The sequence below is a fragment of the Megascapheus bottae genome, chromosome 8 (genome assembly GCF_031878675.1).
Source record: "Megascapheus bottae isolate mThoBot1 chromosome 8, mThoBot2.hap1, whole genome shotgun sequence".
In the NCBI taxonomy this organism is placed as follows: Eukaryota; Metazoa; Chordata; class Mammalia; order Rodentia; family Geomyidae; genus Megascapheus; species Megascapheus bottae.
This window is the reverse complement of record NC_143516.1, coordinates 37,890,400-37,916,178: the sequence shown is the minus strand read 5'-3', so window position 1 is coordinate 37,916,178 and position 25,779 is coordinate 37,890,400. Positions and strand designations below refer to the sequence as shown.

General features: G+C 39.2%; 1 protein-coding gene across 2 annotated transcripts in view; it reads right to left on the bottom strand.

Annotated features, from left to right (window-relative positions):
* Positions 1–1,818: 1,818 nt before the first annotated feature.
* Positions 1,819–25,779, bottom strand: part of Cdk19 (cyclin dependent kinase 19) — an 88,413-nt gene continuing 64,452 nt past the window's right edge. For both annotated transcript variants that reach the window (XM_090338287.1, XM_090338288.1), the window contains 8 exons: positions 21,081–21,212; positions 17,923–18,066; positions 17,187–17,256; positions 13,322–13,394; positions 12,830–12,927; positions 10,555–10,633; positions 8,817–9,080; positions 1,819–6,038 (listed from right to left, as the gene is read on the bottom strand). In XM_090338287.1, the coding sequence (XP_090194413.1) occupies positions 5,907–6,038; positions 8,817–9,080; positions 10,555–10,633; positions 12,830–12,927; positions 13,322–13,394; positions 17,187–17,256; positions 17,923–18,066; positions 21,081–21,212 (992 nt within the window). In that variant the 3' untranslated portion in view covers positions 1,819–5,906. The remainder of the gene's footprint in view (positions 6,039–8,816; positions 9,081–10,554; positions 10,634–12,829; positions 12,928–13,321; positions 13,395–17,186; positions 17,257–17,922; positions 18,067–21,080; positions 21,213–25,779) is intronic.

Here is a 25,779-nt window from a genome sequence, read left to right as displayed (position 1 = left end):
AAGATATGAAACATGAGCTTTATCTTTTGTGATTATTATTCTTAATGTACTGTTATTTCTCTACTCTTTTGTTGACCTTTGGTTAATCTCATATTATTACAGTATCTGACTTTGTTACTTGGCATATTGTACATACATTTATTTGAAATAGGAAAGGGAAGGGGGGAAAAGATGATTGGGAGGGGTGGGGAAAGGGAAATGGGGACAAAAGCATGAGAAGGGGTATCAGTGTTTGAGAAGTAATGCACCTACTATCTGGTGAATATAACTGTAACCCCTCTTACAATTAAAAAAAAAAAAAAAGAAAAAGGAAAAGCCAGAAGTTGTGCTGTGGCTCAAGTAGTTGAGCTCCAGCCTTAAGAAAGCCCAAGGACAGTGGTCAGGCCCTGAGTTCGAGCTCCAGGGCTGGCAAAGGATAAATAAATAAATAATGAAAAAAAAATGTCTGCCTCTAGGCAGACAAAAGATGGCTTCTCAGGATTGATGAGCACAGTTCTTTTTTATTCAATTTGTACTGTTTTATCATTTTTAAGTGATGTTTTACTATGATTTTGCAGCTAGAAGTATAAAAAATAGTGCATAAGAAAGTGATGCTTAAGGCTGGGAATGTGCCTTAGTGGTAGAATGCTTGCCTAGCATGCATGAAGCCCTGGGTTTGATTCCTCTGTACTACATAAACCAGTGATTTATGCTTGTAATCCTAGCTACTCAGGAAGTTGAGATCTGAGGATCACAGTTGGAATCCAGTCCAGCAGGGAAGTCCATTAACTCTTATCTCCAACTAATCATCAAAAAGATGGAAGCAGAACAGTGTGGTTCAGGTGGGAGAGTGCCAGCTTGATCAAAAAGAAGTCAATTGACAGTGTCCAGGCTCTGGGTTCAAGCCCCAGTATTGGCACAAGAAGGGAAGGAAGATAGCTATTTTGAGTATTTTCATTATTCATTAAATATGTTCATCCCTGTCCATATACAAAATAAATACAGTATACTATGTGATCCAGGAACTCTATACAAGTTGTATAAATCAATGGTAATGACTTGCCATATTCAGCATCTGCTCTATACCCTGCATCATGTCAGCTGCTGAAAGTACAGAAATGAATAAAACTCAAACCTGTCCCCCAAGAACTGTGAGTCTACTAGGGACATACATACTTCCCAGTTGTTTCACGGGAATGATAAGGGGTTCGTCCATTCATCTACTTTCCCTTACTCAGATGGCTGTTAGAAGGGCAAATTAGGGCAAAGAACATTTTCCAAGAGAAGATGTAGCCTACAAATAGCACAGGACCGAATATATAATCCATGCCAACAGCAAAGCAGCCAAGCTGGACATGTGCAGTCTATTTTAAATACAGTGTAAGCTTGATATTTTTGTTACACACTTAAATTCATTCTATGATGTCCTTTATCTACTGCAGTAAAAGCTCTGCAGAGGTACCACTGAGGCTTTATCAGGTGGAGGGCACAGGAAGGTCCAACAGAGTGCTATTATGAAGAGAATCTCCCAACCCAACCATCCTCAAAATGCTGTTTGCTCTTTTTAAAACATCAAATTTTCATTAATCTAAAAGAGACATTTCTCTTGGAGGTGTTTGAAAACTATAATTTTACTTTTGAGTTATTTGTGAGTCTTGCTTGCTGCTTTGGTTTTGTGGCATCCTAACTATCCTGGAACAAAATAACATACTAAAATTCATGGGAGGATTATCTTTGTAAGATCCATGTAACCACAGAAGCTTCTAGGCATGCAGATAAAAATTTAACAATAAAACTTATAACAAATGGCTGTCTACACTTAAAAAATCCACACATAAGCAAAATCAATTAAATTTTATTTCAACAAAGAATATAAAATAAATGCAATGTAATTTATCCTCACTTTAACAGTCATTTCAAGAAGGATGTTAGGACAACTCAAAAGCAGAAACACTCTGAAGTGATAGCACAACCTGCAGTTCCTCCCCCCACCCCACCCCAAGCAGGTCCCACTGAGGTACAGGCAGCTCCATGCACACAAATTGCAGCCGAGTGTGGAAAGCTATAGTCATATCTCTAATCATACTGAGAGGGGTGCGTGCAGAAAATGACAGAGAGACAAGGACAGGTAGACTTCACAAAGAGGCACTATCAGAAATACAAACTAGGCAGTTTAGAAAGGATATTCTACATAACATATATAAAAGTACTTTCCATTACTGTTAAAAAGGACTATTTTCAGTCCAGATTTTGTGTAATACTTTTAGTGTCCACACAGACAAATTTTTAAAAAATTAAATAGTATTAATTTACTAAATATTTAGGAGATAACAGTGCATTATGTTTTTTTTCATATAATACATACATATCACTTCCCTTGCAGTGATAGCACAGAAGAGTAAGTATGGCCTTAGTACAACACATTTTTAAAAACCCTAAAACAATTATTTTTGCTCTGATACTTGTGACTATTCTTGAAGATATTGGGACCTAACCACTATGCTTTATATAAAATATGACTTGTACTTGACTCCTTCAAGTGTCTGTTCATCTAAGTGGACTCGTTCTGCCTTTGTCCATTTCCTAGGAAGACAGCACTATGGAGTTTAAGACATACAACTCTCATAGAATTGTCCTTTCACTGTATAATTTCTGCTACATAAATGTACTTAAAAGCAAATCAAGCCACAAGTCTTACATCCAATACTTTTTCTTCTTTCTACTTTTAGTGGAGAAAACAGCATTGCTGTTGCTGAGGCAATTGCTTCAGCAGGAATGAGGCAGTGCACAGGTATATAAACATCATCCCTTCTCATTCTCAAGAGTAAATTATTTTTGTAAGAGCAAAAGAATAGTGCAGAAGGCCAAAATTCTAAGTACTAAAGTTTCAAAACAACAAAGATATAAAAATATACATGTCCTTGGTTTTTGCATCACACTGCATGATCTACTTCATTACCAGGATTGCTTCAGCCTCACAGTATCAGCCTTGCTACCAAGTTACCTTAGGCTAATCTGTCCTGAAATTTTAATCCCTTTTCCCAAACACAAGCCTCACCAGAAAGCTAATTCTTAAACTGATCTGTTATGTGATGAGCACATAACCTTCAATAGATTCATTCCTTGTTTTGAGTATTCTGGCAGGCAGAGGGAAGTCTTCACACATACCCAACAGACCTAATGGTAATAAGCTTTCAAACAGAAATGCCGTCATTTGGGGACCACAAGGACCAATTTTACCATCTGAAAGCTAGAGCTTTTACCATCTGAGGGCTAGGGCACGTCGTGCATGTGAAAGGCTTTGCTCCCTTTATAGAGAAAAGGAAATTACCAACCAAATATATATCAAAGGGCAATGGGCACCAGTGGGCATCACCAACCCTGAGGCAAGAAGAGAGGAGAAAGGGGCCAGAACCAGTGCAGTGGTTTAAAAAAAAACAAAACAAAAAACAAAAACAGTCGTACATGTAACGGGGATTTCTGGCTATGTCCTAGAAAACTGTGTACTGGAAGCAACTGACAAAAATCCCCTTAAGTCTGTGTCAGTTCTACCACTGAAATACATATGTACAAGAAAAGCAGGGTAGTCCTGTGAATGCATAAGCACTATTAAAAACTGTATTTCAAAGTTGCTTATAAATTATTAAGGGGCAAGGTATTTTGGTTTATGTACATATTTGGGGCTGTCTTCTAAGCTCCCTTGAGGGCAGGAACAGAGTTTTTATTTTCGTTGTAATTTACTACAGCTACTTAGTAGAGCAATTTCTGCCTATGAGGATCACTATGAAGGCTCCTGTGAACATTTCAAATACAGATGAATGCCTTTGTGATATTTAACCTAAGGTGGACAGATAGAAACTCTTCCATAATACTGTCTATATAAACATTGAAAGAATAACTATCCAAGTGTATTTAGAAGTTAAAAAAAGACCTTCATATTATACAATGGTTTCACTTATAAGCCTATCACATGGCATAGATATTCCAGGACAGCTTACTGTCACTCAATGGATCACAAGCTCTTAAGGACAGGAAGTTTGCATTGCTCCATATGTTTCCCATCCACTGGAGAACTTAGCATGTGCTAAGTGTACAGTAAGCATCTGATGACCAGTAGCTCTGGAAAGAGCTTTATATAGGTAGCTACATTATGCAAGAGGTTGTCAATTTCTTATTTTAAAAAATGGAAGAAATGAAATACTATGTAGACAATCACAAATTCCTTCAAATGGAGCAGGTTGACTGTTTCATCTTCAGTCTGGATGAGTGTCACTGTACAGCCTTTATTACTATTTATGAACATTATTATGTTGAGATCAATAAGGTCCTGGCTGGCTACAGTATCACATCAATAGTGCAAAATGTATACTGGCTTCTAAAAATCTTACTTTACTTGTACATGGACCCAGAGTATCATAACCAGGTAGATAAGTTCACAAAGAATAGTTTAAAAATGCATATAGTTTGCATATACAACAATCAGTTATTTCTTCTAGCTCAAGAAAACATTTAAAGAAGGCTGGTGCTGATAGTAGCATTCAGAAGAACACAAGTATTTCTGCCCCCTGTACTACAGGTCTAAGTCTTGACATTTCCTTTTGCGTCTGGGGATGGAGGGGCTCTTTAAAATGGCTAAGAAAGAATTCAGTCTGTTATTCATAGATAATACAAATGCGAATATTCATCTTATCTTGTATAGTCTTACACTATCTGCCCATAGTTTTTAGGCACAAGTATTAAGTTTTCTCCTAGGGGCAAAAGAAAGCATTCAGTGCAATAAAAAGATTCTTGATAGAAGATTCAGTAACAACAGCAAAATTAGGTATACAGCATACATACTTTAAATATGAATAAAACCTACATTTTTAACATGCTTTAAAAATAGTCACTCTTTCTATATCTATTGCAAATACAAATAGAGAACACTGTTCTTTAATTTAAAAGTAGATGAATTTTCAGGTTTCTACTTGAGTACCTTCAATTATGTAAGAAAGTTACTCAAGCAGATCAAGACGTGAAGAAACCAACAACTCTTTAAGAAAGTCCTTCAAGGAGAAGTAACATACCCTTTGATCAACATTACTCCTTAAAGAAATCCTAGTACAGTTAATATCTCTTCAGCTTTCTGATGTGGATCACCAGAGGACTGTATTCCATCAAAGCTCTTGAAACCCTTTTTAAGAAGACTTGGCTACATGAAGGTTAAAACTCTATTCTTAATTACTGAATACTATTCAGAAAACAATGATATAAAAATCATCACACACTTCAGTTGTTTTTAGGATAAAGCATAGTAACTGCAGAGATCTAGACTGCTTTTTGGTTGTAGGTTCCCTCTGTCCCACCAGCTGTCTTTTTACTAGAACTTCCCTGAAACTAGATAAATAAAAACATAATAGCAAAGTACTTTGGGACAGTAAGTTTCAATTTAAGACTTCCATGAGCAATATTTGTAGTTTGTGAAAACTGTAGTGCTTTAAAAGGTGCATTTTTACTTGTGTTACTATATCAGTTCATGGAGTATAAAACTATATACACCACTGAAATCCTGTTTCTAAAACATTAAAATCCTATTAAAAGAGCTTTGAAAAAGTAAATCATAATGATTGCTACAGCATAAGAAAGGTGCACCTGGAAATCCTTCCAAAAATGCTGAAGGTTACAGAAGTGCTGGGATTAGATTAGACACTTTATCAGAGAAGTCACATGGAACTCATGCAGGGATCAGGGGAAGAGGAAACTTCACAAGAATCTTCTTTAACTCCATAAAGAAGAGACAGGAGTTCTGCAAAACACTCAGTGTAAAAAGTTTTCTTCCTGAGTGTGAGTTCTGAATGGCATCATAGTTTGCACTTGGGGGTTCTTTGCAATGCAGACCTCCAATTGCTGAGTCTGTGCTCTGTCCTGGGCCAGGTGGAGGTGGCTGATCAGTACCGGTGGGCCTGATGCGATGGGTGGTACTGTGCACTCTGTTGAGATGAAGAGGAGTAGCCTAGTGTACTCTGGGACTGAGAGGATCCCTGAACGCTGCTTTGGTAATTCAGGCGAGAACTAGAGTGCTAGAAGGAAACAAGAAAAGGGTATTACTGACAGAAGAGTAAGGCACAAGTTGTCAATCAAAGTAGGATGGAGATTAAAAACCATTGGGTCATGAGATCCTGTCTCAGCAGCAGCTGACAGATAACTGAGCTTGCTAATACACATTACTGACACAGCCTAGCCCTACTATAGCCACTATCTTGGAATACATGAAATTTGCCTCAATTTTTTTGGGAAATAAGCTACACTGGCAAAGACACGCAGAGGAGAAACATGCTATAAACTTATAAATTAGTATGAAGACTTATTATTCATACTGATTAATTTTGGGGTGCAGTCTAAACCTCTGCATAACAAATTTCTATACACACAGAAGTCTTGTCTCCGTGGTCTGCCTTCAGCAATAATCCTATCAAATCAGAAACTCTTCACTCTTGATGTTTCCTCTTAGCAATTTTTCATCCACTGATCTGCTCCTTGGGTAAAAATTTTACATTTAGAGAAGAATCCAATCCCTCTCCTCACTGCAACACTCTATTGCTATGTTCTCTGTACTTATTACCATACTATTGCTACTTGAAATAAAGTGCTTTGCCTTAACAAACGTATGTGTATGTGTGTACACACACATGCATGCATGTGCATATGTGCCAGTCTTGTGGCTTGAACTCAGGTGCCGTCCCTGAACATTTTGCTCGAGGCTAGCATTCTACTAATTGAGTCACAGATCTACTTTCAGCTTTTTGGGTGGTTAATTGGAGATAAGTCTCATGGACCTTGCTGGGCTAGATGGTGTTGCACCACAATTCTTGGATCTCAGTCTTCTGAGTAGCCAGGATTACAGGCATGAGCCACTGGTACCCAACTTTTTATTTCTTTTAACACAGGTTAACAATACAATCTGAGAACAGAAAGATGAAATAGTACAATAAACATTTGTTGAAAATACAACAGGGATAAGCTAATGCTTAGGGGAAAACAGGATTTCGAACAAAATTTAAGTATGTTCAGGAATACTACCCAAATAAGCTATTTATCAAACTAAAGCCTTGACTAGTCTAATTGTAACTAAAAGGAAATATATTCCCTTCTTGAAGAGAAACAGGTGAAAACATATTACATTTTGAGATACTCAAGGAGGCAACTATTTTTTTTTTTCAATTGTTGTTGGGCAGGGTCATGGGGCTTGAATTGGGCCTTGGTGCTATCCCTGAGCTCTTTAGTTCAAAGCTACCACCCTACCCCTTGAGCCACAGCCCCATTTTCTGTTTTCTGGAGATTAATTGGAGATAAGAGTCTCACTGCTTGGGCTAGCCTTGAACCTTGATCCTCGGATCTCAGCCTCCAGAGTAGCTAGGATTACAGGTGTGAGCTACCAAGCCACCTAGGAGGCAAATATTTGTTATGTCTTCCTCATTAATGTCTCTTTGTTCCAGTTCCTTATCAGTGAGTTTATGGCTCCCTCACCAGAGCTTTTGTTTTCTATTCTCTGTCTTAAATGTTCCCCTTCTGTGAATTCCCTGAGAGACTATGTCCCTAAACCTTTTACTGAATAGGAAATCTTTCATTTTAAGTTTTCCCTTCATCCTTGGTCTTTCATTATTTTGTTACCACCTTGAAAAACAAACTGTTTTTGTAAGATTTTCTAAGGTTACCACAATGGAGTGTGTGTGTGTGTGTGTGTGTGTGTGTGTGTGTGTGTGTGTGTGTGTGTTGGTCCTAGGGCTTGAACTCAGGGACTGAGTTTCCCATTCCCCACCCCTATGCTACTTCCTGCAGGATTAGTGTTCTACCACTTAAGCCACAGTTCCACTTGTATTTGTGTGTGTGTTTAATTAAAGGTAAGAATCGCATGCTTGGGCTGGCTCTCAGCCTCCTCAGTAGCCAGGACTACAGGCATGAGCCACTGGTTCCTGACCACAAAAATTTGTTTTCTTTAACTTGTAGGGCTTGAACTCAGGACTGGGCACTGTCTCTGAGCAATTCTGCTCGGTGTTCTACCACTTTGAGCCGCAGTGCTACTTCCATTTTTTGAGTGGTTAATTGGAGATAAGAGTATCATGGGCATTTTTCTTGCCCATGCCAGCTTTGAATTGTGATCCTCAGAGCTCAGCCTCTTGGAGTAGCTAGGATGTAAGAGTCTTACTCTACATCGTTTTCTCTTTTGTGTATATGTGGCTATTTATTGATAATTTCTGCCTTGTAAAGGAACAAACGTTTCTGAGGAGTTGACTAATTTTGTTCTAAGTAAGCTGCCATTATCTTCCTTGTCAATTGCCTATTTAGGTAACATTTTCTGATCCAAAGCTCTAAGCAACAATATGGGCCAGAGCCGGCATGAGGATCACGGTTCAAAGCCAGCCCCGGCAATACAAAGCCATGAGACTCTTATCTCCAATTAATCACTAGAAAACTAGAAGTGGGGGTATGGCTCAAGGATAGAGTGGTAGTCTTGATCTGAAGAGCTCAGAGACAACACCCAGGCCAAGTTCAAGCCCCATGACCGGGAAGAAAAAAAACAAAACAAAACACTATATGGGACAAATAAGGAAATTTTCTAAGAAGGGAACAGCCTATCTCTTTACTTTTTCTCTTACAATGTTAGGATAAACAAGTCAAGATACAAAGTTCTCAATTATAGGAAATATGTCCAAAAACCCCTTCATTTTCATCTAATGTCTTAGAAACAGAATTGTTCTACAACAATCAACAACTGTTAAAATTTAAGAACTATTTAAAAATCCATTTCCCACTTATGAAACATATCCACATTAGAAGGGAAAAAATTCAGGGAGTACCTGATAATCAGATGGCATAACAGGTCCGCCTGAATTTGTGCCTGAAGGCCCAAGACGTGGCTTCTTGTTCGGAGGCACCTGATTCAGGCTGGAGTCCTGGCTGTGCTGCAGCCCTGCTCCAGTACCAACGCCAGCTGTGGTTGCCCCTGCTGTCCCATTGGTTTGGGTGCTATTCTGCTGTGGTGGGGGTGCCTGTGGAGGGGCTGCTGCTTGCTGTGGAGGGGCTGTGGGCTGCTGATGCTGGTTCTGCTGCTGTTGCTGATTCTTTTATGAAAGGAAAAGAAAAAGTAAACTTGATATAAAATTAAATCAACAAAAATTTCTTTCATTATTTTAAGTGGGTGCAGTGGCTCATGCCTGTAATCCTTGCTACTGAGGAGGCTGAGATATGAGGATCAAGGTTCAAAGCCAGCCCGGGCACAAAAGGACCTGAGACTCTTATCTCCAATTAACCAAGAAAAGGGAAGTGTGGCTTGGCTCAAGGGTAGGGAGGTAGCCTTGAGATGAACAGCTCAGGGACAATGCCTAGGCCCAGAGATAGGGCGGTAGCCTTGAGATGACCAGCTCAAAGGACAGCACCCAAGCCAAGTTCAAGTCCCATGACCCACACAAAAAAAAAAAATTATTTTATATGGCCTCCTGACTCACCTGTGAGTCATTAAGTGACTGGAATGACTGGCGAAGGGGCAGCTGCAGAGACTACAGCATCCCAAAGATCAACATACTGAATCCTGAACAGATTGCACTCCCAGTTTGTTTAGATTTCAGTATCCTCCAAATTAGTCACAAGCATTTCACTGATAGCCATAGGCACGTAAGGAATTGTGTTACACTCATTAAAGTGGCTACAAGAAGTCCTGGAAGAGCAGAGCAGTGTAATGGGGGGGGGAGGGAGGAGTAATACAGTTAAAAGAACTGGGTTGAGATAGGACAGGTATGGTGACAGCGATTATAATCTCAGTACTGTAGAAGTGAAGGCAAGAGGGTAGAGAGTTCATGGCCAACCCAGATTATTTTGTGAGTTCCAGGTTAGTGTGTGCAAGAGAGGAAAACCTGGCTCAAAAAAGTCCAAAAAACTGTCAAAAAAAAAAAAAAAGCCCAACAAAATAAAAAGAACAAGTCAGGCATGGCAGTTATACCTATAATTAGGAGGGCAGCCTCCCAATTTTCAGCCTGGACAGGAAAATTCCTATCATCCCTTCTCAATCAGTAGCTGGGAACAGTGGTGCATGCCTATAATCTCACTATACAGGAGGCTGATATTGGGAGGATTATGGTTCCAGATGTCAGCCCACGTAAAAAAGTTCATGAGATTTCATTTCAGTGGAAGAAGCTGGACATGGTGGCAAGCTTCTATCATCTGTGGGAAGCATAAAACTGGATCCTAGTTTAGGCATTGGGTCTGAACAAAAAGTGGGACCCTATCTCAAAACAACTGTGCAAAAAAAAAAGCTGGAGGCATAGTCCCACAGTACAGTGATACTTGCAAAAGCTAGCCTGCATAACATGATGATAATGACATGGACAAACAAAACTAAACAAGCAAGAACTAGGAGTGAAATGAGCTATCAAACAGATCAGAAATTTTAATTATCTGTAATTTATATTTCAAATACATTTATATCCCCAAACTTCCAAGGAAAAGAAATACATAAAAAGGGACAGATATATAACAATTACCAAATTATCTTTCTGTTTCCCTTACCTTCTGAAAGCCAAAATGAAATAAAGCTTATACCTTGTCTCCTTTTTCTTCAGATTCATCTTCATTAAGAAATTCTCTTTTAGGGTATGGAATCTGGCATCCAGCAAACACACTAAAAACCATTAAAAAATACAAGTCATAATCTTAAAATTTATACTATCATTTCCTTATTTATTTAAAATTCCACCTTTTCTTTTTAATTGTTGTTATTATTGTTTTATTTTGCCAGTCCTGGATCTTTTCTGTTCCAAACCTGAGCACTGTCCTTCAGCTTTCCTCAAGGCTAGCGCTCTACCACTTGAGCCACAGAAACACTTCGATTTTTCTGTGTATGTGGTACCCAGGAATTGAACTCAGGGCTTCATGCATGCTAAGCTTGCACTCTACCTCTAAACCACAATTCCTAGCCCCATTAGTATAATTTTATTGTCATTATTAAAGCTTTATATGGGAAGTGGTGCTGAGGCTCAAAGTGGTAGAATGGGTAGCTTTGAGCTGAAGAGCTCAGGAACAGCATGTAGGCCCAGAGTTCAAGCTCTACAACCAATTAAAAAAAGGGGGGTAGGGAGGAATATTATACAAAGAATTTATCATTTTAAACCAGTTAATGTTTATGATTCTTTTTGGACAATGTCACTCCTTCAATTGCTTTCTTTCCCCCAGTTTATTCCTCCTGTCACTGCCTACAAGTTGCATAGTCACTTTTCCTTTCTTACCTTGCATCCTATGCTTCACCTGTGGCTGGATACCTCCCCAAACAACTTAAGCAACAATAAAAATTAATCACTTCAGCCAGGCATGGTGGCTTACACCTGTAATCCTTGTTACTCAGGCGGCTGAGATTTGAGGATTGCAGTTCAAAGCCAGCAGGGGCACTAACAACTGTGAGACTTTGATCTCCAATTAATCTCTAGAAAATGGGAAGTGGGGCTGTGGCTCAAGGGGTAGGATGGTAGGCTTGAGCTAAAGAGCTCAGGGACAGCGCTCAGGCCCAGAGTTCAAGCCCCATGACCCACAAAACAAAAACAAAAACAAACAAAAAAAAACCCATCATTTCAACTTTTATGCTGTCATTTTTAAGTTCAAGGCATATCTGTTGCTAACGTATACGACAGAGATTTCTTTATACTAATTTCAATGTATCCAAATAAACATGAATTTCTTTCAACAAGAACAAAATCCCCTCAAAAAAAGATGAACTTCTAGCCACGTACTGGCTAGTAGCTAGTAGTCTAGTTACTTTGAAGGGGTTAAGACTATTGGAATCATGACTTGAGTTCAACTTAGGCAAAAACATGTTTGTGAGACTCCTCAATGAAGAGTTGTTATGACAATTGTTATCCTACCTATCAGGAAGCCTAACACTAGTGGATTTCATACACTTGAACAAAAAGTGAGACTTTATTTCAGCCTAACGAGAAAAATGAGGCCTGGAAGCATGGCTCTGCAATAAGAGTACCTGCTTTTCTGCCTACCAAAGGCAATGATCTGAGCACACACATGGTTCTAGGGCTTGAACTCAAGGCCTCGGTGGTGTCCTGCTTTTTTTGTTTGTTTGTTTCTCAAGGCTAGTATTCTACCACTGGAGCCAGAGCTCTACTTTTGGCTTTTTGGTGGTTAGTCAGAGATAGCAGACTTCCTGCCCAGGCTGGCTGCAAACTGAGATCCTAATTCAGATATTAGCCTCTTCAGTAGCTAGGATTACAGGCCTGAACCACTCGTGCCAGGCATGATACACTTCTAATCAGTATAAACTCAAAGTACATACGTGGTAAAAAATAAGTTTTGCAGTCCTGTGGAAATGTTCTGGAGGAGGAAAAACACTTCTTTTGTCAATTCTGAGATTTGAGCTCAGGGCCTGGGCATTGTCCTTGAACTTTCTGAAGGCTAGTGCTCTACCACTTGAGCCACAGCACCACTTCTTGCTTTTTCTGTGTGTGCAGTAAGAAGGAATTGAAACGAGGGCTTTGAACATGCTAGGCAAGCACCCTACCTCTAGGCCAATTCCCAGCCCTGGAAGAGTAAATTTTAAGTTCACCATTACCTACTGGTTTCGTTTATCATCTGTTTTTGGCTGATTGCTCTATAAAGTCTCATCTACTTTCACTTAAACTTGCAACTGTAAAGCTGATTAGTGGTCATTCCGTACTCTTGTTCACAGCTTGTTCTATTTCAAAATTTGTGTCTGTTTTTTCTATGAGGCAGCCTTATGAAGAAAGTCAACTACTTTAGTAACAGGTGCTTCCCTTGCTTTCAGCCACCATGAAACATCCTCAACCTAGAGCACAAAGGGAAGAAGGATACATACTCTAATGTTGGCAAGGGGTCCTCCTGAAAATAGGGGTCCTGTAGAGCCTGCTCTGAGGTAATTCTTTTGGTTGGATCCATAGTAAGGAGTTTCTGAAGCTAAAGCAACACAGAAGAATTTGATAACACATGAGAAGGTTGTTTATGAGTCACTGTCCTGACTTTTATATTAATGTCTAACAGGATTAATACCAAATGTATTTTGAATTACACACTGTACAATTAGTATATTATGCTTGCTTTATATGAAGTTGGGTAGAAGTCATAAGCATTAAAGCCTTCTAAAATAATTCCTCTGTCACTAAATCACTGTTAAACATAGGTTTTAAGTCAAGGATGATACCTCAACAAAAAAATGCTTAACACTGTCCCCACAACCAACCTCTAGTGTCTTTTATTTCAAAAGGAACAACCACTAGACAAGTTCACAGAAAGCAAGATGTAGCTAGAATTGTGCTAAGGTCAGATTTCAGTCTGATAGACAGGTACCTACCAAGAGGAACACTTTGCTGTCAGGTTTGACTTTGTGCTTCTCCATGTACTTTATGAGACTACTGTTTGCATACCTGCAAAGATACAGATCATCACCAGTCAATGGGGGCATGCAACTCAAATTTGCATTTCTTTTTTCTGTGGTGGATCTGGGGCTTCAACTCAGGACTTGGATGCTGCCCCTAAGTTTTTGTGCTCAAGGTCAGTGCTCTTCTACAAGTTGAGCCAAAGCTCTGCTTCCATCTTTTGGTGGTTAATTGGAGAAAAGAATCTCACACTTCTCTGCCTGGGCTGGTTTCCAACATAAACTTTCAAATTTCAGTCTTCTAAGGGGTATCTGGCTTTATTTACATTTCTTTTTTGCCAGTCCTGGAGCTTAAACTCAGGGCCTGGGCACTGTACTTGGGCTTTCTCAGGGCGTTTCCACTTGAGCCACAGTGCCACTTCTGTCTTTTTCTGTTTATGTGGTACTGGGGAATTGAACTCAGGGCTAGGTAAGTACTCTACCACTAGGCCACGCTCCAGGCCCTTAATTTACATTTCTTGATGAATAGCTCCAAAACTGTTTTTCTGAAAAGGTATGTATGTAATCCATTGTCTTCTTTTTTTATTACAAAGAAACACTGTACCAAATACTAGCAAGCAAAACCAGAAACAGGAATTGTTAAAAATTACATTTGAGAGTTCATATTGATTCAATCATTTTGGAAAATAATGATGTGTTAGAGTGGAAAATATATTTTACCACCCAGAAATTCCATTCTAGGTATAAACTTGAGTCTAGCTGTTGCACTAAACAAAGAACTCCCCTATGACCCAAGCATATCACTTTTGGCATTTACCCAGAACATCTAAAACATCACAAATCAGGATAAAGTGAAGACACACGCACATCCATGTTCATTGCTGCACTATTCACAATAGCCAAGTTATGTAAATAGCCCAGATACCCTACAATAGATAAGTGTTAAAAAAAAGTGATAGAGACATAATGAAATTTTACACATCCATTAGAAAGAAGAGATAAAGTTTCAAGATATACCAAAGTAAATAATAACTTTTTTTTTTTGCCTATGCCAGTACTAAGAGCTTGAAATCATGACTAGAGTGCTCACCCTTAGATTTTTTCCCCTAGACTGATTTTCTACCACTTGAGCCACAGCTCCTCTTATTTTTGGTAGCTAATTGAAAATAACAGTATCACATACCCCCTGCCCAGATTGGCTTTTATCATCAACCTTCAGATCTCTGTCTCTCAACAGCTAGGATTACAGGCCTAAGACATTAGTAATCAACAAAACAATAACTTTCAGAAATATGTTGGTTTGTCTGTTTTTCGCTACTATGACAAAACTGAACAAACACTTCAAGGGAGTAAGGATCTGTTTTGGCTTATAGTTTCAGCTCATCATGGAGGGGAAGAATGTGATGGAGCAAAGTAGTTCACATGGTAAAAGAGAGCAGAGGAAGTGTGGAGGGGAGGAGAGGAAGGAAAGAGGAGAGGGAGAGAGAAAAGATGAGTTGAGGAAGGGAGAGCAGAGGAAAATAGGGATTATAGAAAATTATAAGAAAGAAACTAAAATCCTGATAACCAAACTACTTTGTGATAATCATTTGAAGGCTTTTTTTTCCTTTGGAGTGTGTGTGTGTGTGTGTGTGTGTGTACACACACGTGTGCAACAGTCCCGGGACTTGAATTCAGGGCTGAGCACTGTCCTTGGGCTTTCTCAAGGCTAGAGCTCTACCACTTGAGCCTCAGCACCACTTCCAGCTTTTTCTATGTATGTAGTACTAAGGAACGAACTTGGGTCTGCATGCATGCTAGGCGAGCACTCTACCATTAGGCCAAACTCCTGGCCTTCCTTTGGCTTTTTAAAAGTGCATACACACAGAATAAAAACAAAGGGTTGGGCTGCAAGCACTGCCAAAGTGGTAGAGTGCTTGCCTAGCATGCATGAAGCCCTGGGTTCAATTCCTCAGTACCACATACGCAGAAAAAGCTGGAAATGATGCTGTGGCTCAAGTGGTAGAGCTCTAGCTTTGAGAACACCCAAGGAGAGTGCCTAGTCCTTGAGTTCAAGCCCCAGGACTGGCAAAAAAAAAAAAAGAAAAACAAAAACAACTGAGGATTTCTGCTTTGTTTTTATAAACCTGGAATTATAGTAGCAAAGTAGGCTTTTCCCATTTATAATGCTACATAAACATTTCTAGCATGTCTTACTGGTATAAGCTGATATAATAGCTATATAATACAAATTTCTGCAAGTAAATCTGATGCAGTTGGTAAAGAAACAACATTTTGTAGCAGACAAGAATGAGAGCTCCAAGCTGAGTTGTTGTGGCTCATGCCTGTAATCCTGGCTACTCAGGAGGCTGAGATCTGAGAACCTAGGTTCAAAGCCAGCCAGAACAGGAAAGTCTGTGAGACTCTTATCTCCAATTAACCACCACTCCCCTCTCCTCTGCCTCTTTTTTCTCTCTCCTCTTCCTTTTCTCTACTGCTGCTCGTCCCTGCTCCTCTCTTTCCTTCTTCTCCTGTATTCCTTTTGAAAATTCTTGTTTTACTGAGATCCTACAGCATATGTTATTCCCACTATCATTCCTGGTTTCCTATACCAGCATTTCAATTATCAATCATTAGTCAGAAAAAGATAAAACTACTCATGTTAGAAGGAAATAGACATTTAAACTGTCTACCAAAGCTGGAATTGTTAAAAGTTTAAAAAATACTACTGCCTAGGGGCCGGGAGTTTGGCTAGCATGCACATAACTCGGGTTTGATTCCTCGGCACCACATACATAGAAAAAAAGCTGGAAGTGGTGTTGAGGCTCAAGTGGTAGAGTTCTAGCCTTGAGAAAATCCAAGGACAATGCTCAGGCCCTGAGCTTAAGCCCAGGACTGGCTAACTAAATAATAAAAAAATTTAAAAAAAAACCCTATTGCCTAAAGTAGGTATACATGTTATTATGAATATATTCTTTAAATCATAGACACAACACACTAAAATTTCAATTTTTTTTTTTTTGGTGGGTCAAGGGGCTTGAACTCAGCCTGGGCTCTTCACCTCAAGGCTACCGCCCTACCCTTGAGCCAAGCCCTACTTCCTGCTTTCTAGAGGTTAACTGGAGATAAGAGTCTCAGGTCCTTTTGGGCCGGGTTGGCTTTGAACCTTGATCCTCAGATTTCAGCCTCCTGAATAGCTAGGATTACAGGCGTGAGCCACTGTGCCTGGCTAAATTTCAATTTTTTTTATACTTTTTTTTTTTTTTTTGCAGTCCTGGGGCTTGAGTTCAGAGCCTGAGTGCTGTCATTGGACTTTCTCAAGGCTAGAGCTCTACCACTTGAGCCACAGCACAATTCCCAGCTTTTTCTATGTATGTGGTACTGAGGAATCGAATCAGGGTCTTTGTGCATGCTAGGCAAGCACTCTACCAGTAGGCTAAAACTCTCAGCCCTTACATACAATTTTTAAAAGATTATGTTTTGCCTTTAACATTAATACATATCTGTAACTTATAAGCTATGGCTTGAATATATGTGTTCCTTATAAAACCTAATCCCCAATATACAAGAATGAAAATGAAGGTGATTAGGTCATGGAAGGTTCTCATAAATGACATTAATGTCTTACAATAGAAGCTTCACAATGAGTTCACCCCTTTTTTTTCCTGGACCACATGAGGACCCAGCAACAAGGCACCATCTTGGAAGCAGACACTGAACCTGCTAGTTAGGACCTTAATCTTGGACTTCCCAGCCTTCAGAACTGTAAGAAAATAAATTTCTGTTGTTTATAAGTTACATAATCTAAAACTTACTTTAAAATTTCAGTAGACATAGACTAAGACGTTATGGAAATACTTACGTTGTTCTCCTAAAGTCCTTCTGAAGTGTAGGGTATTCTGGCATCTTTCTGATATCTTCCCAGTCTTTATCTTACAAAAAATAATGAATATTGTTATAGAAAATAACATTAATTTTATTATTTTAGAGTTTTTTGTTCATTTTTTTTGGTAGGGGGGATCATGAGGCTTGAACTTAGGTCCTGGATACTGTTCTTGAGTTCTGTTTTTGCTCAAAGCCAGGGCTCTACCACTTTGAGCCACAGTGCCACTTCCAATTTCCTTGTGGTTAACTGGGGATAAAGAGTATGACAGGGTTTAGTGGTAAAGTACTTGCTTAGCATGCATGAAGCCTTGGGTTCAATTCCTCAGTACCACATACACAGAAAAAGCCAGAAGAGGTGCTGTGGCTCAAGTGGTAGAATGATAGCCTTGAGAAGGCTTAAGGACAGTGCCCAGGCCTGAGTCCAAGCCTCAGGATTGGTCCCCTGCCAAAAAAAAAAAAACAAAAAGGAAGAGTCTGACAGAATTTCAAGCTTGGACTGGCTTTGAACCATGATCCTCAAATCTCAGTTGTCTGAGTAGTTTAGGATTACAAGTGTGAGCCACTGGAATCCAGCAATTGCTTGGTTGTTTTGTTTTTTGGGTTTTTTTTTTTTTGCACTTTTTTATTGTTATTATAAAGGTGATTTACAGAGATTTTTTATTTTAAAATATAAATCAAATATAAATACACTTCTGAACAGGAAAATAAATTACCTGCAGGAAACCCCATGACACTAAATATTCGATCTAGCTGATCATGATGAAAAGGATTGCTTGTTTTTATATCTTCTTGACGACAATGAAAAATAGGTTCTGAAGTCAATAATTCAGCAAATATACAACCTATTGCCCATATATCTATAAAGAAAAAAGTTTTATACAAATGCATTATATTTACTTAGGTATAATTTCACTATGAATATACAAATACTTTTTTAAAAAGAATATTTTTCAGTAACGCAATTTACAAAGTACAGTAAGTATATTAAAAAATGTATAATCTAGGTACTGATGATGGCTCATGCCTGTAATCCTAGTTACTAGAAAGGAAAGGAAAGGAAAGGAGAGGAAAGGAGATATCGGGCGGGGTTGGCTCATGCCTGTAATCCTAGTTACTCAGGGAGCTAAGATCTGAAGATCCTGGTTCAAAGTGAGACTCTTATCTCCAGTTAACCACCAGAAAACCAGAAGTGGCACTGTGGCTCAGTTAGTAGAGTGCTAGTCTTGAGCTGAAGTGCCTAGGCCCAGAGTTCAAGCCCCAAGACCAACGAGAAAAAGAAAAAGGAGAGGAGAGGGGAGGGGAGGCAGGGAAGAGAAGAGGGGTAAGGGAAAGAAGAGAGGAGAGGAGCATGAGGGGAGGGGAGGGGAGAAGAGGGGGAGGGGAGAAGAGGGGGAGGGAAGAAGGAAAGAAGATGAAAGAAGGAAATCTCTTGATAAATGAGGATATTGCTATATTTTAACTTGAGGTTTTCCATAAACTAATTATGAGCTTTATTTTTATCTTACTAAATGTGAGAACTGCCTTTTGTGCTTGTCTGTTTTTAATAACAGTATCTTTTTTTTTTTTTTTTTTTTGGTGGGTCATGGGGCCTGGGCCCTGTCCCTGAGCTCTTCAGCTTAAGGCTACCACCCTACTCTTGAGCAAAGCCCCACTTCCCATTTTCTGGAGGTTAATTGGAGATAAAGAGTCTCGGGTTCTTTTGTGCCCAGGCTGGCTTTGAACCTTGATCCTCAGGATCTCAGCCTCCTGAGTAGCTAGGAATTCAGGCGTGAGCCACTGCACTCCACACCACATAACAGTATCTTTTAATGGACTTACTAAACAGAACTTAACAAGAACAATACAAAGTAGTGAAAACTGGTATTAGTCTAATATCAAAACACAGAAAATTTAGAAAAAGAAAACTTAAAGAAATACACTTAGAAAATGCAGGTACTTTATAGAACTAGAACTTTATAGACTTTACACCAGCTACTATTTATCCTCTATCATCTCTTTTTACAGTAATCTCAAGATCTGAGAAAGGCTCTTTCTTAGTAACTCAAACTACAGTAGGGTCCTGTGAAGACACTTAGTGACTGGATAACAAACTGTAAGGCAGACTTTTGCTTAAAAGAGTATATTTAGAACAAGTTTCCTTACAAAGGTTTTTGGTTGTTTTGTTTTGTGCCAGTACTGAGGCTTGATCTCAGGGACACTATTCCTGAGCATTTTTTTTTTTTTTTTTGCCAGTCCTAGGAACTGAACCCAGGGCCTGAGCATTTGAGCATTGTCTTTGGGCTTTCCTCAAGGTAGGTAATACTCTACCAGCTGAGCCACAGCACCACTTCTGGCTCTTCTATGTATGTGGTACTGAGGAATAGAATACAGGTCTCCATGCATGCTAGGCAAGCACTCTACGGCTAAGCAAACTCCTGGCCTGGAAAGTCCAGGAGACTTTTATTTTTCTTTGCCAGTCCTTGGGCTTGAACTCAGGATCTGGGGCTGTCCTTGAACTTCTTTTGCTCAAGTCTAGCACTTGAGCCACAGTACCACTTCCTGCTCTTTCTGTGTATGTGGTATAGAAGAACTGAACCCAGGGCGCTGTGCACACTAGGCAAGCACTCTACCACTAGGCCATGTTTCTGGCCCTATTCCTTGACTTGTGAGCTCTGCCACTTGAGTCACAACTCCACGGCCTCCAAAAATGCTTTCTTCTTTCAAAAAAAAAAAACACCTTTTTCCTGTACAGTTAAAAAACTATATAGATTTGGTTGCTCAAATCTGCAGTTCTTGCTATTTAGAAGAAACTAGAGGAGTTATGGTTCACAGTCATCCATGGCAGAAAAAAAAAAAAAGTTGGGGAGACTTCATCTCAACCAATGTCTAGGTGTAGTAGCACATATCTGTCATTCCATTTATGGAAGCACAAATAGGAGGCTCAGGCCAGCCAGAGCATAAAGTGAAATCCTATCTTAAAAAATAACTATTGCAGGGCTAGAACATGACCTAGTGGTAGAGTGTTTGCCCAGCATGCAGAAAGCCCTGGGTTCAATTCCTTGTTACCACATATACAAAGAAAAAGCCAGAAGTGGTGCTGTAGCTCAAATGGTAGAGCACTAGCCTTGAGCACAAAGAGGATTAGGGACAGTGCCCAGGCACTTAGTTCAATCTCCAGGACTGGCATCAAGCCCCCCACCCCAAACCCAAACCCAAACCCAAACCAATGCAGGGGCCAGGAGTGTGCAGAAAAAACTGAAAGTGGTGCTGTGGTTCAAGTGGTAGAGAGCTAGCCTTGAGAAAGCTCAAGGTTAGTACCTGGGCCCTGAGTTCAAGGCTCAGGACCTGCAAAAATAAAATAAAAATAACCAACATATAAAAGGGCTAACAAAATGTCTCAAGTGACAGAATAACCATCTAGCAAGTGAAAGGCCCTGAATTCAAACCCTAGTACTTCTTTTTTTTTTTTTTTTTTTTTTTTTTTTGCCAGTCCTGGGCTTGAGCTCAGGGCCTGAGCACTGTCCTTGGACTTTCTCAAGGCTAGAGCTCTACCACTTGAGCCTCAGCACCACTTCCGGCTTTTTGCTATGTATGTGGTACCGAGGAATCGAACCCGGGTCTTCATGCATGCTAGGCAAGCACTTTAACCACTAGGCCAAACTCCCGGCCCACCCTAGTACTTCTTAAAAAAAAAAATCCAAATCTACCAGAATGTATAATCTAGACACACAGAAGACAACAGAACTTTTACAAGAAGCTATATGGCAGGTTTTTACTAAGTACCTTTAATATTATAAAGCTAAAATACAGTTCTATTTACTTATATTTCACAGATACTTGATATTAATGAAAGTTTGATATCAAGACAGTGAATTATTTTAGATCCACTTACCAATGGCCTTTGTGTAATGCCGGGCACCAAGCAGAAGTTCTGGAGCCCGATACCAAAATGTCACAACTACTGGATCCAAATCTGCTAGTGGCTTTAGAGGAGAATTGAATAATCTGGCAAAACCCATATCAGCTAAAAAGTAAAGTAAATTCACATTATTAAATTCATTACCACATTATTAAAACCATTCAGGGTTGACAACAATAGCCACTAATCTTATAAAAACAATGCTTTCCCTTTGAAAAAGAAGCAGAAATCTATACTACACACTGGATTATGTTTAGTATTCCTCACCCAGAAAGATACTACCATACCTATTTTGTTAGTGAAGAGCAAAATAGTTTCCTCTGACTTGCCCAAGAACCCATAGAGTAGCTTCAGAGTCAGAATTAGAATTCAGCTCTGACTCCAGATACTTGCTGCATGGACAGTTAAAATATTCTTAAATGTTTTTCAAATCTAAAGCAGTCTAAAAATCTAAACAATTACTTATTATTTCTGCATACCTATGTATCTAAGAACTGACTACACCTAGGTTCAGTACATGCTAAGGCCAACCTTCCCTACAAACTCAAAAGAGCTGATTTGTACATAGCTCTTTCATATAGCATATCAGGGACTTGGAAGTGGCTATGATGGAAATATTTACATCACGAAAAACAGAAAATTTGGGGCCAGGAGATTGGCCTAGTGGTAGAGTTCATGCCTAGCTTGCACAAAACCCTGGATTTGATTCCTCAGTACTACATATACAGAAAAAGCCAGAAGTGGTGCTGTGGCGCAAGTGGTGGAGCTCTAGCCTTGAGAAAGCTCAAGGGCAGTGCTCAGGCCCTGAGTTCACATCCCAGGACTGTCAAAAAGAAAAGAAAAGAAAAGAAAAGAAAAGAAAAGAAAAGAAAAACAGAAAATTCCACAAATTGTGACCATTTGTTCTCCAGAAAGCTGGAGAGTAACCAACATATCACACATTTCTAAGAATATGCATAGAATACACAAGCAATAAGTTATAAAGCAGTATTTAACAAAAGTCTAAACCAAGTTAACTGATTTAAATATTAGAGCATATATAAAACTAATAAAAAGAATATTTAAAACTATACTTAAGTCCTAGAAATCATTTTATTTACATTTTATAAGTAACAAAGTACTGTGAATGCTTCAGTTTACAAATGTCACACAACACACACACACACATCCTGTTATCACCTAATTTAATCTTCATGAGAATATTAGTTTGATAAGCGCTTCTGAGATGAATGACCTAAGGCCAAAGGAGTTGAGTGACTTGTCCATATTTATAGGAATATTAAGAAGCCAGTATTTTTAAAAAATCATGTTATAATTTAGGATCTACTGACATCCAATAGATTATACATATGACAATTACAAGCCACAAAGGTACTTTTACAAGAATAACAAACCTCTGTAATTTGAAAAAACATAAAATATGAATATGTAAGGGGGCCCCAGTATACCATAAAATGCACAAATAAGACATAAACATTTCAACTACAGAAAATCATTTAATCTAAAACTATGTCATAATATACATTAAAATTTTAATTTACTATGATTTCATTAGCATTCGATTTTAGCATTTGAAAATTTTACAACACACTTAAAAAAATTTACAAGACTTTTTAAATTATTTTATTGTTTGGGTAATATATAGAGAGAGGAGTTACAGAGGCCAGGAGTTTGGCCTAATGGTAGAGTGCTTGCCTAGCATGCATGAAGACCCGGGCTCGACCACATACATAGAAAAAAGTTAGAAGTGGTGCTATGGTTCAAGTAGTAGAGCTTTAGTCTTGAGGAAAAGCCCAAGGACAGTGCTCAGGCCCTGAGTTCAAGCCCCAAGACTGGCAAAAAAGAAAAAAAAAGAAAAAGAATGAAAGGGTTGTCTCTTTCAAGGTGTTATCCGGAATCATGTTTAATAGACACTTACAGACTAAATAGTTTAATAGACTAAATTGAAATTGGAACTTGAACTGAATCGTGGAAGGTAAGTATTTTTATATATTAAAATACGAAGGCAATAAGCAATTTAGTAGAGTGCCTGCCTAGAAAGTACAATGATGTTCCGAGTTCAAACTCCAGGGACTGGATGGATGGATGGATGGATGTAAGCATTTTAGATAAGGTCTGGGAATCCAGAGCCTCATGTGTGCTAGGCTAAACATCCTACCACTGAGCTAGATATGCTCTCAGTTCACCTATGATTATTATTGTTTACATCAGTAATGATGAGGTTGGGAAAATGCAGAACACTTATTTATTATGTATGAGGTCCTGGGTGTAAGGTCTGCTGAAAGGAAACTCCACTAAGTTCAGGAGGAGAGGTTTTATTGTGTGAGGAAAGAGCAGATTCCTGCTACCCAAGATGGAGTCAGGCAAGCAAGAGAGCTTATGGCAGGAAGTGAGAGATTATATAGGGGGAGAGGTATAGTCACAGCAGAAGTGGATGTGATCTCAGAGGATGGAGAAATACCTCAGACTGGGGGACCTTCCACTGCCCCCAGGCATGCCAGTTGCCAGGATTACAGGTGCTGGGCAGGGATTTGCAGGGTGCAGGGGAAGAGAGCCAAAGGAAGAAGTCATTTCTTTTAGGCGTACTTAACACTGGGTTCAATGTCTAGCATTATAAAACTCTTGATAGTGAACAAAAAAATAATGTGCTATTAAAACAAACTCAATCAACTAAATTGTTTGTTTATTAGCACCTTATTATTAATTACTGTTTTTTAAATGCCAGCCCTGAGGCTTGAACTCAGGCCTGGGTACTGTCCCTGAGCTTTTTCTGCTCAAGGCTAATGTTCTACTGCTTGAGCCACAGCTCCACTTCTAACTTTTTTTTTTTTTTTTTTGCCAGTTCTGGGGCACTGAACTCAGGGCCTGAGCACTGTCCTTGGGCTTTCTCAAGGCTAGCGCTCTACCACTTGAGCAACATTTCCAGCTTTTTCTATGTATGTGGTACTGAGGAATTGAACCTGGGTCTTTGTGTATGCTAGCAAGCACTCTACCACTAGGCCAAACTCTCGACCCCCAACTTTTTTTTAGTTTATTGGACAGAAGAGACTCATGGACTTTGTTGCCTGGGCAGGCTTTAAACCATGGGTAGAGGAAATAGTATGTCTGAATGTGTGTTTGAAGGGGGAAATATCAGAAATGCTAAGCAAAACAATGTGGAGATAAAGACATTTTAAAAGTATAAGAGGATTATGTTTAAAAAAGAGAAACTAGAAGGGTTTAAATGGCAAAGCTGTGCTATATGGAGTTTAAGTCAGATGGGAAGATATTTGTAGAAAGGGGACTAAGGTAGTACTTGGAAAGGGAAGAGCCACTATTTCCCTAAAGTTAGTTCTAAAAGTTTGTTCTGCCAAAAGCAGAGGTCAGTAACATGGTACCAGACAGCTCTGATAGCACTAGATAGCCATATTTGTAGAGGAAAGTCTCAGAACCACAAACCTAAGTTCTGACAAGTTATAACCTCTAAATCTAGCCTATTCTTTTTCGATATCTACTTTTAGAAGAGGGTTGTGTAAAATAAGGAAACATATGAAAACAACTAGTACACTACACAGTAAATTGCTTATTTGGCTCCCACTGGAAAGGACTATCCTTTTATCTTACTTCCACCCACACCTGGCAAAAAGCAGGCACACAATAAATGCCTAAGACAGTGGGTATGAAATAACAGAAACAGGGGCCATGAGTTTGGCCTGGTGGTAGAGTGCTTGCTTAGCATGCATGAAGACCCAGGTTCCATCCCTCAGTACCACATACATAGAAAAAAGTCAGAAGTGATGCTGAGGCTCAAGTGGTAGAACTCTAACCTTGAGAAAGTCCAAGGACAGTGCTCAGGCCCTGAGCTCAAGACCAGGGCTGGCAAAAAATAAAAACCATAGCAACCCAGATGCCCCTCAGTTGATGAGTGGATCATCAAGATGTGGTATTTATACACAATGGAATTCTATGCTGCTATCAGAAAGAATGACATAGCCCCATTTGTAAGGAAATGGAAACACTTAGAAAAAAAATCATACTAAGTAAGCCAGAATCAAAGGAACATAGGCTCAATGGTTTCCCTCATTTGTCATTATCAGTACAAACCTTGGGCTCTCCTAGCAGAGATTTACAATAGAGCAAAACCTAGATACATAAGGCCATATAGAATGATGCTAAATGAAAGGACCTCCAGGATATAGAAACAAAAGCCATATAATGAGTGATTGGTGTCCTTCATGTACTATGTTATCTCAACTCTTTTGCTGTCCCTTGGTTATCTCATATTGTTACAGTATTTCATCTGGTTATCTGATATATTGTATATTTGTGTATTTGGTTATTTGAAGTTGGATAGGAAAAGGAGGAAAACAAGATGAGGGGTGGGGATGGGGGGAGGGAAATGGGGACCAAGACATGAGAAAGGGTATCAATGTATGTGAAGTAATGCACCTTCTATCTGGTGAATATAATGTACCCTTCTATTAATTACAAAAAAATATATGAAAAAAATAAAAAATAGTAATAGAAACAATGAAGGGTGTTGGAAAGGGAAAAGAGGAAGTGGCTCATAGGTGCTTAATTAACATACTTTTTTTTTTTTGGCCTCTCTTCAACATGAGCTAGAAATCACAATGTCTATAGGGCTTGACCACCTGTGGTAGTCACAGGGAAATAGTGTCACAAGACCTCAAAA